Genomic DNA, 15962 nt, shown 5'->3' on the forward strand with positions numbered 1-15962 from the left:
TTTCGGGGGGGGGGGAGGTCCGGACCCCCAAGACCCTGGATCCGCCACTGATGTCAATAATATATTAAACGTACCAAAACTACTTGAAACCACCTTTTTCGATCCATTAGAAAGTGGTGATTGTGGTCTACAATCTCTTCTATACCGCGCCACACTGTGGTATGCGGTGTGTCCTGTTCTCATTTCATATTAATTTGATTTCTTAATAAAAGACATGAAGGTGAAACTAGAAATACATCTGGTTTGGCATTTCAAATCTTTATTTTGAGTTATTCACAGGTTCAAAGGTAATATACATCGCTTTGTTTGAGCTTCAACAAATTCCTCAGTCGCGTTAGGGGACAACACTTCATATGCGACCGTTTGTGTTCATTTTGGCGTTGTCCCCTAACGCAGTGTTCGCAGCGGTTGTGAAAAAAAATTCCTAAAAACTCGAAAATCTAAGTATACAGTATTGTTCTGTGACTATCGATGATCAAATTTCTAGAACAAATAGATGCTCTAAAGTTCGAGACAGAGCAGGTTTTTTGATAAATACAATTGTAGGTTGAAAAATCAATTTTTTGCGCTGTTGTCCTCTAACGCGACATTTTCACCTCTCAGAAAGAAAGGACAACCTAGAGAATAACGAACTCATAACATTATCGTTGTGTTAGTACTTTTAAAGTATTCAATTAAGTTCGTATTCGTAAGCGTACATCGTAGGATTTTTCAAACGACGAGCTGTTAACAGTTGCAAGATGCGTGCAAACGTTGTCCCCTAACGCTGGAATGTGTCATTAGAAATTGATATGCTATGGAGTGCAAGATTAGCAGATATTGTTAATTAAAATGAAGATTGTTTTTTTAGTCTGTTAATTACACATGGCATAGTGCGTTAGTTTGAAGGTACCAATTTTTTCGTTTAACATTTCAAATTTCTTAAAACTTGTAATGTGAAATAATCTAAAAGTTATATTTAAATAGTAGCGATCGCTTTTATACTATCTTAAACTAGAAATTCGCTGCTATATGAGAATTGTTTTCTTATTTTGTCTGATAGCTGAACGTTTTCATATTGAATGTTTGTCTTCATATTTGAGAATCCTGTTTTATTAAAAATAGATCCATTTTATTTTAAAATACTTTGCATCCCTAAACTACATTCCCTTTTGCAAGGATAAATTTGGTTATTCGGGCATCCAGTTTTTTCCAGTTTTTTTTAAAGAGAGGTTCCAGTTTTTTTGAAAATAAAGTTGGCAACGCTGGTTTGACCTAGTGTCGAAAACTAAAGTTTTTTTTCGATTTCTTAGAACGATAGCAAGTGACATACGTAGGATTTTTTCAATATTTTAATTTTACGCGAAACGTTGAAAATATCATTAAAATCAACACCCCATCATTTGTAGAATATCTATCCGTCTTTCAATTTCATTGCTTTCGTATCTCTTAGTCTTAAATTTGCCGAAAATAGCCAGGAAAATCGATACAGACATCATTTATTAACTAAGATCATTCGTACGTCGCTGGAGAAAATAATTTAGAATACGCTGTGAAAATTTCAAAGCTCGTGGTTTGAAAAGGGATTTTAAAAACGCGTTTGAAGTTTTTAGTATGCTTGGAGTTCACATAAAAACGATAGGACAGAATTGATAATAGATACAATTAGGTATTCTGTTCACCTTCCATTTTCTGTTATATCATTTTATTTCAATAACAAAACTTCCAAATCTTAAAAATTCTACAGTGGTGTATTATGCTTTTCACCGAAGATTACCATGTGGCCGGTTCAAAATAGTAAAAGAATTGAAAATATACCATTTTAACTGAATCCGTAAAATTTGGAGCAAATATCAGGCAAAATATAGGGCCTGTTAGTCAGGAAAGAGACCGTTATGAATTTATTTACCCCTTCACTACCTGCGGTGGGTAAATTTGGAATGTATTTGTTACTATTTTGGTTCCCATTTAATTTATTGATATCCCATCCATTGCACAGTGTTTTAAAACGTCGTTTTCGTGCTCAAAATTAATAGCGTCTAAACCGTTAACTTGAGAAGTATAGTTTGTTCGGAGAAGTAGTTGTCCTTATGATCGCGCATCGACGGTAGTATATCTTTCAGTGATTATTCACCTTTAAGTGATATACGAAATTTATTTTCTGAACTAATTAAGATAGTGGTTTTGTGTCTTCAGCAAAACTTGCACCACATAAACATTGGCCAGGCACAGTCATTCGTTTCGCGGAACAACATACAATATAACCACGTTAACTACAGCATCCCTGTATATATTGAAAACGACTCTAGAGAGGAGCGCGTACACGATTTTGCTCCGCGCGCTCCTACCATGGTGATTACAAATTTTATGCCAAGATATGGAGAAGTGGATTTCATAACCTCGAGGAACATTTTCTGGTATGTTTCTAACTCTTTTACTATGTTGAGAATGTTTGCAAACAAACCAATTTCTTCAAACATAATCAAAGGTCTATTTTCAACCATCAAAGACAGCGGTCACGATACTCAGTATGCTCCTGCTTCTGTCCGAGCCAGTGCAGAGCGAACGAAAAAAAACAGTTACTTGTGTGCATTGTCTGAAGAACAAAGGATACTGTTATTTTTATTCTTGCGTGATCTATCAAGATGACTGCGTCTCATCAACAAAACGTGATTATTCGGCCTAACACAGTGGCCATTGCCTTCAGGTCTTTTCGCATAAGACCAAGTATGCGTGATATGGAACATCTGCCGAAGATGAAAATGCAGCTTCGGCTTTCAGAAGTCACCTTCATACAGCTTGAGCAGGTCAGGCATGCGGTGCTGATAACCTTCACCGAATTCGCCCAGGCGAAAAGATTTATTTCGCAGAACAACTTAAAACACGTGCTTGTCTGTGACAACGCTGAAATAAAGATCCCTATATATGGCTAATGGAAATATTGAAGTTAAATTACATGATTTATCTCTACTAACTTGCAAAGTGGCAATTAAAAGATTCATGTCGTATTTCGGAGCAGTGGAATCTATTACGGAGGACACATGGAGAAACTACTTCCCAGGTATTTCAAATGGTGTCTTTGTGGTAAGAATGTGGATAGACCAACACATTCTCTCCTACCTTATTCTGCAGTACAAAACAGAAGAGGGTGATACCAGTTCACAGCGAACTCTCATATCATATCAAGGACAAACTAATACGTGCCAATTCAGTGAACAAATGGCACAGTACGGACAACCCTGCCCAGAAACTGCTGAGAAAAGCACAGCTGCAGAAATAAATACCAACACCCAAGCTCCAATATCATTACCTGAACCACAAACGGTTTCCAAATTTGTGGCTGCTGTTCAGGCAATAATGACAACTGCTAATGCTGCCTCAAGTGCATCAAATTCAACAACTAATGCTACCAGTGAAGAAGCTACCACCAAGGATGGAGTGTTCACATTCGTGACCCGCAAGGGCAAGAAGCCAGGAAGAACATCTGATCGCGAGTATCAAGGCAGCAATTACGATGATGATACGGATGTAAACGACAACGAGAGAGACATGGATAACCCCGAAGTTGGCGAGAGAAGGAACATTTTCCCGACGCGAAAAAAGATCTCCGCTCGCAATAGCAAGTTGCGCGCACGGGATCTTACAGGCTCAAAATAAAACTTATCGTTATTTTTATTTTTTACATCTTGTAAATATATAAAAGACCCGTGGCTCATCTAAGCTAACGCATTGAGCTAACGCAGTATCAAATAAATTATTTAAAAATAATAATCAAAGGTGATCAAACAACACTGATCACTGATCAAACAACACAGATTCCAATGTGCAAGTTTTGCAAAAAGACAAAAAGACCCGCTTGTGTAAAAGCAGCGAATACTACTATATTTACAAGCGGCGAAATACAAGCGGCTACAAAGCCAATATCTACGGGTCTAACAGGAACAAATATTCAAGCAACAACAATTGCACCCAGTGTCTCCATGCCAACAACCGGTACCACCAACAAGAAGCGATTGCAGAAGAGGACAGATATGTTCGTTCGTACACTTGCATTCCTGTTTGATGATATATTGCTTTCTTCGAAAATACTTTGGGTTGGTTTCTTAATATTTTGTAGTGTAGTATCGATTCAAGCAATAAAGATTTTTTTACTATGTACATTAAGTAGACAACTTTCAAAAGCACGTTAGTTTTACCAAACGTCAAATATTAAGATAAGTTAAAGTGCTCAAATTTTCTAGTTATTAGATTAAAAAGTCTTTCAAAATTTTCCCGTTTTCATCGTTTAACAATTTAATGAGGTTAGCGAATACAAAAAATTACATTTTTTATTTTTATTGCTGTTCTATGAATACCCGAATTTTTCGCCCATCGTCAGTCTATTTTCAGGTAAAAATGTACCCCCTCTCTCATCGGGCCTGAGTATTGGTCACAGTTGAAACATACTATTTTGTAAATATTGTTGTTTTTCTGCATCTGAAGGAGGGCTGGGGCTAGCAGGAATTTGACAGCGTTGTATGTCGGTAGCTTACGTAAGGTTTATTGTTCCGTATTGTGGAATATGCGGCTATATTTCTGGTGTGTTTTGTCAACTTTGCGTTGATAGTTCTTGTAGTAGGAGAACTCTTGAGTTTAGAGGTAAGTCAATGATTTGTTGGTTGAGTACGGTGATGTTATTTTAAAGTACTTCAATATTATTGAACGTGTCTTGGATCTCGATGATAAGCAGGGTTTTTTGTAGTTTTTGAATAGCATTGCCGAACTTTTTGCAGAATGGACTTCGCCTTGCCAGGAGCTCGCTTAGGTACTTAGAATTCCACTTCACGACAATCTTTGGGGATTTTTTCCATATTGAAAAATTAATGCATATGAAGCGATGTTATACTCGCAAATCAAACATCCAATATAAAACATACTACCGCACGAAATTTCATTTTAAATCCCGCATTTCATCCATTCTCATTTACTTCTAATAGACACCTAAATCAAACGAACTAAAAGTTTCATCTTCACAAAATTTATTTCAAACAGAGCTCAACAATGCCCGTCCTGTCGCTACACAACACCCACTCCATACCATCGGGTTCAGCAAGTTACACCCTAGGGCTAAGTGTAGCTCCTGTAGCCCCGTCCTACACATTTCCAACGCACTCGGCCACGACCGGGGGCCTGGCAAGTGTCCTCGGCAACGTAGGATCGTCCGGCGTTTCGGGTCTAGGTGGTTTAGGAGGCGGCCTGGGAACTGGCACTGGACTAGGATTGAGTTCGACCAACCCACTTACCAGTACGTTGGGCACCAATCTATCCAACTACAACACAAATACGTCTTACTCGACGTACACCAATCCGCTGCTGACATCCGGTGGTATCAGCTCCAAGATGAAACCACTGGACGAGCTAGATCTGCTGACACGGTATGGCCAGCGGGGTGGAACGCCTTGTTCGCCAATTCCACCGGCAAACTGGGGCATGGATAGCTACTCCGGCATTGACGGTGTTAATCCCGCCTTCATGCATACCCAAAATCGGTCACTAATAGGAATGGAACTAGATGGTGAGTATGGTGCAAACATCGATTCGTTACTCTTGTGCTAGTAGTTGTAGGTCCTAAAACGCTCTATTCCCCTCATAGCACGAACGCACGGTTTAACACTGAACGGTACCGGTGAACCGCAAGTGGATATGTTAGATATACCGGGAAAAGGTAGATGTTGTGTATTTATAGCAAGATTTTCCTATGACCCGCCAGAGTGAGTATACCAATTTTTCTCAGTGTGATCAATACAATTCATTTGTCATAAATAGCTCTTGCAGAAGAGCAGCGGCAAAGGATTCAACATTCTTTCTTTCTTCATTGCTTGTAATATTTTAGAGTGGAAGGTTCGGAAGGTGAATTGGCGCTTTGCGCAGGTGATTATTTGTTAGTCTGGGGCAACGGTGAACCGCAGGGTGGTTATCTGGATGCCGAACTGTTAGATGGTAGAAGGGGCCTGGTGCCCGCGTCCTTCGTGCAAAGATTAGTAGGTTAGTTATATCATGTCCCTACGATATCATCAGTAACAACCTCTCCGAAAGCAAGCTAAATTTTCTGTTAATCAAAATCATTTTTGATTGTTTGTCCTTCAACCATAGGTGACGATTTGTTAGAATTTCATCAGGCCGTAGTGTCGACACTGCGGGATGCTGATGATGCTCCCATTAACCTCGAACCAGCGCCGTTACCGTCGGGCATCCCCCATGTGCCGCACACATCCGAAGACTTAGCCCGAATTAGTGAAAGTCATACCGACGTAGGTCAAGAGTTCGACGACGAAGCCGACACAGGTAGGAGCATTTCCAACCAGGTGGTTACTATTATCTGTGTCTGTTTGCTCTCCTCCTCTATTTCCTACTTCTATTCTCTATTTCCTACTTCGGGTGGGGAGTTTCATTCAGTTGCTTGATCGTTGCGAACCACTTACAAAATAATTAAAGCTTGCCAATAGATTAGACAAACCTAAAGATTCGATATCATTGAAATGAAGATTCGTTTCGCGCTATATCTCACCACACGGAGATGTTTCTGTAACGAAATAGAATACCGAAGATTTTAACTAACGTAAGCTTTATACAAACATAAACAAACGTCGCAATTAGCAAGCAAAACAATGAAACTCTCTCATGCATGTGATCTCTAATTGTACAAAATCTACAAACGCACATAATTTACTTCACTGCACAATCGCCCAACGTAAAACAAACGGAAGAAGACATTGTGACACAGAGAAAGAGGAGGATAACGAGGGTATTTTGGATCACTACCATATTTTGGACTGACCGGCGATAATTCGTGCATTTTATCATTTAAAGTTCACAACACATGAAAAATTACTAATGTAACACTGAAATGATCACACTAGAAACCACCTACCATTCTATTCCGATTGAAATGGTATGTTAGGAAGCAGTGAATTGAAAATGTTTGAACGTGTTTTCACATTTTAGTTGAACTGGTCCAAAACCACTAGGAGGTGTCAATGTTATAACCAACATTGAAGAGTTATTACTTCTAAAGTGCATACACCCAAAATGAATCTTTGGGAGCGCAAATGCATCTGTTTTATCGCTCTCGAACTGTGAGCGGAAGGCTCTCAAATAATGCGTTAGCATTCAACCAACCTCATACTTGTGCAATACAATATCGTACCCCATAGCTACACGATGTTGGTTACACAGCGCAGCGATAACTTGAATAACACATACCTATGTCCCCATGCTGTCCCATTTGTAATCGCTGCTGCAATGATGAGAAGTTTATATAGCTTATTCAAGCGAGTAGTTATCATGTGTCGTTATGGCCTAGGGTGTAAATAGGCATTTTAGCGAGTAGATGTTCGTCGGTTCTAGTCCTAATGCTACCCGTTAATTTTTTCTTTCTAGTAAGGCGTAATTTTCAACACATACATACAAACGGAATATTTATAAACAGCGGGAAAATTGTACAATACAAAATGCGTCAATGATGATGCTGCAATGCCGGCGGCGGAGAGCCAAACGATATTATCTCACTCATCATTAGTGTGTAGCCTATACATGCCATTTTACTACTCAACGAATGTATGTCGTCATGGTACGGGTAGTATAGGGATGATTTTAGCTAATAGAAGTTTGTCGGCTCTAATCTAGATATCTGATAGCTATGTATAGCAGCGGAGAAAAGAACGAAACAAAACAAAATGCAATGCGGTAGCAATGAAGCTGAGATTGCTTGTAATGGGAGAGTGGTAGGAATGTATGGTGTAGAAAAAATATGCGAAACCAAATACTAACAAATTTTCTTTGTGTGTGAGTGTGTGCCATTGATTTTTTTTTCGTGAGCGCTCATCTCGAACTGTGCGCGAACAGCTCAATGTTCAAAAAGGTTTGTTTTTGAGAATGAGATTGTGATTCTAAAAACAGAAAATCTGAGCGCGCCGTTTTGGGTGTACATTTTAAACATCCAAATATGATTTTTAAGCTGATAGAAGATATAAGAAATTGTTTTTAAGTTGATATAAAGGATCCGTTGTGTCGAAATTGTTATTTTGGAATATCCAAAATATATTAGTTATTTACAAAGGATTTTTTCGCCATGCTCCTAATTAGCACTTCCATCACTTTGCATTAATTTCTAGAAAAGTACTTCTTAGTCAATCATGTACGAATTAATCGTAAAAAATTCAATATGTTAACATTTAGTCTGTCTAAAATGTGTTGTAAGATCTGTCCAAAATATATTTTCAATAATGGCTCAAAGGAAAAACGAAAATATGGTTTGTTTGCGGCCCAAAATTAAAAAAAATCAGCTTCAAGATTTGTAACATTTCCCGGATTATATATGTTCATTTGACGATGAATAGACGAATTTCGCGCCAACTTGAACAAATGTTGGCAATTTTAATGAAACTTTCTGTATATGAGGCCTTTGTCACAAAAGCCATTTTGCATACTTTGTTTTTCCAAAAATTATTTAGACTGTCTTCTGAAAAGGGTCAAACTTTTTTTAACAATTTTTTTGATATGGCTATAGTCTAAAAATAACAAATCCTACAAAAAATGCTGTAGGAGCGATTTTCACAAAATTAGTCAAATTTTTGAATAAAAATATTGAAAAAAATCTTCATCGACAAATCCTGCTGAAAAAATCGATTTTAAAAATTTCAAACCGATTTACAAAAAAACCCATCTTTGATTTGGATGAAATTTTGTTTCGAAATAGGTAATTATGTTCGCTACCTACCGTCAAAAATTCAAGTTGGGCACTTTCAAGGAAAAAAATCATAATCAACTCAGAATCCAATTTCCCAACTACTAGTTGCCTGATACATGCAAAAAGTATCAGCAAAGCATTTGGTATATATTCATAACAAACTTGAATGAAGACTGGAATACTGGAAGGTTGGAAAACTGGAAGACTGGAAGATTGGAAAATTGGAAAATTGGAAAACTGGAAGCCTGGAAGCCTGGAAGACTGGAAGACTGGAAGACTGGAAGACTGGAAGACTGGAAGACTGGAAGACTGGAAGACTGGAAGACTGGAAGATTGGAAGACTGGAAGATTGGAAGACTGGAAGACTGGAAGACTGGAAGACTGGAAGACTGGAAGACTGGAAGACTGGAAAACTGGAAGGTTGGAAAACTGGAAGACTGGAAGACTGGAAGATTGGAAAATTGGAAAATTGGAAAATTGGAAAATTGGAAAACTGGAAGCCTAGAAGCCTGGAAGCCTGGAAGACTGGAGTCTGGAAGACTGGAAGACTGGAAGAATGGAAGACTGGAAGACTGGAAGACTGGAAGACTGGAAGACTGGAAGACTGGAAGACTGGAAGACTGGAAGACTGGAAGACTGGAAGACTGGAAGACTGGAAGACTGGAAGACTGGAAGACTGGAAGACTGGAAGACTGGAAGACTGGAAGACTGGAAGACTGGAAGACTGGAAGACTGGAAGACTGGAAGACTGGAAGACTGGAAGACTGGAAGACTGGAAGACTGGAAGACTGGAAGACTGGAAGACTGGAAGACTGGAAGACTGGAAGACTGGAAGACTGGAAGACTGGAAGACTGGAAGACTGGAAGACTGGAAGACTGGAAGACTGGAAGACTGGAAGACTGGAAGACTGGAAGACTGGAAGACTGGAAGACTGGAAGACTGGAAGACTGGAAGACTGGAAGACTGGAAGACTGGAAGACTGGAAGACTGGAAGACTGGAAGACTGGAAGACTGGAAGACTGGAAGACTGGAAGACTGGAAGACTGGAAGACTGGAAGACTGGAAGACTGGAAGACTGGAAGACTGGAAGACTGGAAGACTGGAAGACTGGAAGACTGGAAGACTGGAAGACTGGAAGACTGGAAGACTGGAAGACTGGAAGACTGGAAGACTGGAAGACTGGAAGACTGGAAGACTGGAAGACTGGAAGACTGGAAGACTGGAAGACTGGAAGACTGGAAGACTGGAAGACTGGGAGACTGGAAGACTGGAAGACTGGAAGACTGGAAGACTGGAAGACTGGAAGACTGGAAGACTGGAAGACTGGAAGACTGGAAGACTGGAAGACTGGAAGACTGGAAGACTGGAAGACTGGAAGACTGGAAGACTGGAAGACTGGAAGACTGGAAGACTGGAAGACTGGAAGACTGGAAGACTGGAAGACTGGAAGACTGGAAGACTGGAAGACTGGAAGACTGGAAGACTGGAAGACTGGAAGACTGGAAGACTGGAAGACTGGAAGACTGGAAGACTGGAAGACTGGAAGACTGGAAGACTGGAAGACTGGAAGACTGGAAGACTGGAAGACTGGAAGACTGGAAGACTGGAAGACTGGAAGACTGGAAGACTGGAAGACTGGAAGACTGGAAGACTGGAAGACTGGAAGACTGGAAGACTGGAAGACTGGAAGACTGGAAGACTGGAAGACTGGAAGACTGGAAGACTGGAAGACTGGAAGACTGGAAGACTGGAAGACTGGAAGACTGGAAGACTGGAAGACTGGAAGACTGGAAGACTGGAAGACTGGAAGACTGGAAGACTGGAAGACTGGAAGACTGGAAGACTGGAAGACTGGAAGACTGGAAGACTGGAAGACTGGAAGACTGGAAGACTGGAAGACTGGAAGACTGGAAGACTGGAAGACTGGAAGACTGGAAGACTGGAAGACTGGAAGACTGGAAGACTGGAAAACTGGAAGACTGGAAGACTAGAAGACTGGAAGACTGGAAGACTGGAAGACTGGAAGACTGGAAGACTGGAAGACTGGAAGTTTGGAATACTGAAAACTGGAAGACTGAGAGACTCGAAGACTGCAGTTGCATCTCAAAAATGATAAAATTTATGAAACAATTGACAAACTTTTCTAAATAAAAATATGTCTTATCGAGAAGCAGCACAATGCGAAAATAAGAAAAACGTCGCAAGCTTCTATAGATTCCACTCAAAGTACGAATTAAGCGCAGAATAGCTTTTTTTACAACATCGCATGCAGAAGGATGTCATGCTATTCGTGGCACTCTCGAGCGAATGCCAAAAAGAGCCAATGGAAATACCATAACAACTGCCCGAGAGTTATATAACTGGGCAGTTTAAAAAACTTATAAAAATATTACAAAATTAAATTTCTGCTACATATCCACTGACCAGTACAACAAAATGTCAGAGAACTCGATGAACTGTATAATAACGCGTAAACAATATCTGGCACTCTGAAATTCCACAGTTTTGGGCCTATTCCTGGTGGCAAAGTAGAGTCGAAAAGGTGTTCTAATTCAGAAGATGAACCAAAAATATTTTCCTTGTATAGAAATAATACAAAATAGCAGGCATGAAGATAGTTTTAAGACAAATGTTATATATAAAAATAAATAAATAATTATGTAAAATTCAATACATAATGTTGTGGTGGTTATTTCTTTCTCTGATCCTTCCTCAGGACTAAACCAGAAAATAAAGAAGTATTAGTGGAATATTTGTTTAATGACATGAACTCTTTTCAATGGGACTTGATTAGTAATAATAGTTGCCAAATTAGACAATATCTTCTCACAAACTGAATTTTTTTGGATTCTGAGGTGATTATGACTTTTATTGGAATAGTTTTCGACAAAAATTCACTGGAAAAAATTCAGTTTGGACAAGGAAAACTTTTTTTCAAATAACTTTTTTTCCTTGAATTTTTGACAGTAGGTAGGGAACATCATCCAAATCAAAGATGGTTTTTTTTTTGTAAATGGACTTTAAATTTTTAAAATCGATTTTTTTCAGCGTGCAAGAATAATTTTTTCAATACTTTTATTCAACAATTTGACTAATTTTATGGAAATCGCTCCTACAACATTTTTTTGTAAGATTTGTCATTTTTAAACTATAGCCGTTTCAAAAAAAATTGGTTAAAAAAGTTTGATCCTATTCAAAAGACAGTCTTGATCATTTTTGAAAAAAAAAAAAGTATGCAAAGTGCCTTTTTGTGACAAAGTTTTCATGTACAGAAAGTTTCATAAAAATCTGAGAGGGTGCTGCCAACTCTGGTCAATACTAGATTTCGAAAATAAAAGATGGAGCCGCACATCTTAACCTGTTAAATGATTCAGATTACGCACCCAAACTGTATTTTTCAGAATTTTTTCTCACGACTTCCTAAAGCGGTCCAGAATACCCCTGTTACCCTACTCTATGCTTATTTTCTGCGATCAACCAAAACGGGCAGGGTATAATCTACGAAGGTTAAAGGGTGTTGTTTCGAACTGAGTTTTCTGTTTATATGAATGTCCTATACTGGGCTTTAAGTTATACAAGAAACTGCAATTGTACACTCGACAATTGTTGTATTCCTATAACAGTATTCAGTTATTGATTCATAATTAACAGTTTCGTCGCTAGATTTTGTTTGATCTCCAATAATCCAAATTCAATTAAAATAATGAAATTACAATTTTCAAGTTTATGCCGGTCAAACACCGATCTAAGAAATTGAAGAATTTTCCCACAAAATTATGGTAATATCATATTTGTTAATGTCTAAAAGTGAACTTTTCGACGGTTCGAGATTGAGTCTTAAATGAAGTTGTACAACTAAACATTTTAGACAAATTTGCTTAAAACATTCAACTAAATTTTTCATACTTTCTATTCCTCAAGAAATTCAAAAGTACGCTTTAGAATATTCCATAAAAAATTGTTTTATTCATGTAAATTTTGTAGAAATTACTTTAGACTAAAGTAACCTTTGAAGAGCTTCAAAATTATTTTGGTGCGAATAACACGGTGCTACAAATGAAATAGAACTGAATGTACTTTTAAAGTGGTCTGTTAAAGGTTGTAGATCTCGTCAAATACAATACAAAACCACGTTTCATCAATTTAATATACCCTCAAAATCTTTATTTGTAACAAAAAATATTTTTCAGGATTTTGAGCACGAAAAAAATTTCTACTCCGTCATTTTTCAACAGATTTAAAATTCTCTAAGTATTTTAGAAAGAAGAAGAAATGACATTTTCAACGGTATGCTATGTTATGTACTTTTGTTAAACGTACTATACGGTTTTGGAACAATAATATGAACGTAACCATCATTTTGCGATTTTTTCATTAAAAATATGAAAATTACTGTACATTTTTATTAGAAAGCATCTTTGTTTAGATAGAAATTAAGGAAGAACATTAAATTCTGCAACAAACGAGCTATTTATGATTAAAATCAGTTGAAAAATGGCAGAGTTATTAATTTTTTCCGACTTAGAAACTTGCTCGCATGAACTTTTAAAGAGATAGTCTCACATAAAATTTTCAAAAAATAGATTTTTTTGCTCGATTACGTATACATTCAAAAGTATGTGCGTGAACTTTGAGTTTGAAAATGAAAAAAATGGAAGATACAATTATAACATCTGTAAGTGCAATACCCCACTAATACATTAAGAGTTCATGCCAGCATGTTTCTAATTTTAAAAAAAAACTAATAATTCTACCATTTTTCAACCGATTTTGATGATAAATAGATCGTTGAATGGAATGCGAAATTGAATGCGTGCTGAAAATCCTTAAATTTTTATCTAAAATGTTATTAAAACAGAGACGCTTCTTTAGAAGAATGTTGAATAATGTTCATAATTTTTGATGGAAAATTCCCAAAATTATGGTTGTTTTCACATTGTTGACCCAAAACCGCAAAGTATCTTTGGCAAAAGAAGATAACATAGCATACCTTTGGAAAGGTCATTTCTTCTTCTTTCCAGAACACTCAAAAAATAAAATTGGTTGAAAAATGTTCGCGCTTTTTTTATAATTGCGAAAGTCCGGATATATAGATTTTTTGCCATAAACCGAGATTTTGAAGGTATACAACATTTTTCAAACATTACATTGTCTTGGGTTGTATTTTCCGAGATCTACAACCTACACTAGGTCAATTGAAAAGTACAAAATCACTACAGCACCGTGTAATTGGTTTTAATACACAAATATCTCAACTATTTTCTTTTCAAAATTATGAGAAGTTTTGCATAAAAATTTTACTTTCTCAAATATTATTATATACGATTGGAGAACTTAAAATTTAATACCGTTTCTTCCATTACAAGTATCATACTTTTTAGTATACATTTTAAAAATGGCAATGGCAATATTTTAGGGTGATTTCGGGTGAGATGCCGCACTCCCTATTTCTCGTATTTAGCGTCACTTTTGTACGGTAATATGATATTGCGAGTTTGTCTTTCGAAGAATGACAATGCTGGAGATATAAAATAATCCTTATTATTAACTCACAAAACTAGTGATTATGTGCGTCCATCGCGAAGTTCCGAAAATTTTCAGAGAAATTAGTTTTTTTAAATTGTTCGTTTTTTTTTTGGTAAATCGTGTATTAGTTGAATAGTTGGGACCTTTTAGAAGGCATTCTGATTATAAACACGGTCATCTATAATTTCAGAAGAAAATACTGTCATGCGACATCTCTCCCCTACCATTGGGAGAGATGCCGCATCAAAATTGCAGGTGAAACGCCGCAGTCGATGTCGAAGGATACGTAGCTAAAATGTATTTTTTCACATCGGAATGGCATTAAACAACCTTACAAACATAAAATACATAATCCAAATACAGTGAAGACCCGCTTTTATCATCCCTTTGGTGAATTGTAGGCTGATAAATCGGGAACATTGACAAAATCGGGACAAATATTTTTCTTGCTTTTTACTAAACCGATGCCCTTAAAATATTCCTCTTTAGTCCCTAGATATAGCCTCATAACCCTTTCTGATTATTTAGTTTAAATTTTTCTTCAAGGGTGTCTGACGGTGCAAAATTTAAGAAAAAAAATGAAACATTTTTTAGCATATTTCTGATCTCTAAGATAAGAAAAATATGCTCAAGAAGGATTTACTCGAAATCAACTTTGTTCGTTTGCTCCAACTATAAATTTTCATATTAGGCTGACACAATCGGGGGTTGATAAAATCGGGTCTTCACTGTTTTTTGATTATGTGTTTTATGTTTGTAAGGTTTTTCTTATAAATATAAAATGAATAGTTTTAGACGTCTTCTCAAATCATTAGTAAGTCAATGGAAATTACGGTCATAATTCGCTGGTTGGTCACTTTTGAATTGGACCGCTTTTTAGTTGGACCGCTATTTAGTTGGACTTCCACTAGTTGGATCATCGTCGAACTAAGAAGCATCTTAATGCCAAAATATTATGTCAAATTCACTTTGGCAATCAAACTGACATTAATAAGAGATAAAACGGATGCATTTACACTACTAACGTCTCCTTAGGAGAGTTTTTGAGTTAAAGAAATAAAGCTAGTTGCGTCCTTCTCAAATGGTAAAGGTTCCAGTTTTAATCCACACAATGCAGACGCGAAAATTTATCAATTATTTGAATAAAAGGCGGTTGCTGTAATACCGCGCGGTAAAAGCTTACTTCCCGCATCGCATCTGCGGGAAAAAGTGTCTCACCGCACCGCAGATTTTGCGGAACATACCGCGCGCTTGCGGTAATTGCCGCAACCGCGACGAACCCTGCCTGTCATATTTTCATGCCGTTTTCCTCTTGCAATGTTCATGGATTGTCTAATCGCTATACGGCCCTTGCGGGCAAAGTTCACTGAAAATAATTCACACGATAAAACCATATGAAATTCAACATCACTTTCATGCTCGTTTTGATTTTAAAAAGTAAATCAAATGATTTCCCTTTGAATTTCACATGGAAATCTATTAAAACGCATTTTAGTTGGTGTTTCAAATTATATTCAAATAAATTTCACGTGAATATTTGTGCAATGGCTAAGTGAAATATTTTTTTCCATTTAATGTTGATGGCATAGTATGGCATTGAGTCGTAAAGTATGAACTTTCCTCGTGACTTTCGTGTGAAAAACATGTAGTGCATTTCCATATGTAAAACAATTTTATCGTTTCTTCTGCCAATTAAATCCATAGGTAAAATGAAATGTAATTCATTTG

General features: G+C 37.3%; 1 protein-coding gene across 7 annotated transcripts in view; it reads left to right on the top strand.

The window, feature by feature from the left end:
* LOC131683704 (RIMS-binding protein 2) overlaps window positions 1-15962 on the top strand; it is a 331371-nt gene that overhangs the window by 184301 nt on the left and 131108 nt on the right. For all 7 annotated transcript variants that reach the window (XM_058965931.1, XM_058965934.1, XM_058965935.1 and 4 more), the window contains 4 exons: window positions 5011-5533; window positions 5612-5729; window positions 5852-6003; window positions 6112-6303. In XM_058965931.1, the coding sequence (XP_058821914.1) occupies window positions 5011-5533; window positions 5612-5729; window positions 5852-6003; window positions 6112-6303 (985 nt within the window). The remainder of the gene's footprint in view (window positions 1-5010; window positions 5534-5611; window positions 5730-5851; window positions 6004-6111; window positions 6304-15962) is intronic.

Source organism: Topomyia yanbarensis, chromosome 2 (assembly GCF_030247195.1).
Source record: "Topomyia yanbarensis strain Yona2022 chromosome 2, ASM3024719v1, whole genome shotgun sequence".
In the NCBI taxonomy this organism is placed as follows: Eukaryota; Metazoa; Arthropoda; class Insecta; order Diptera; family Culicidae; genus Topomyia; species Topomyia yanbarensis.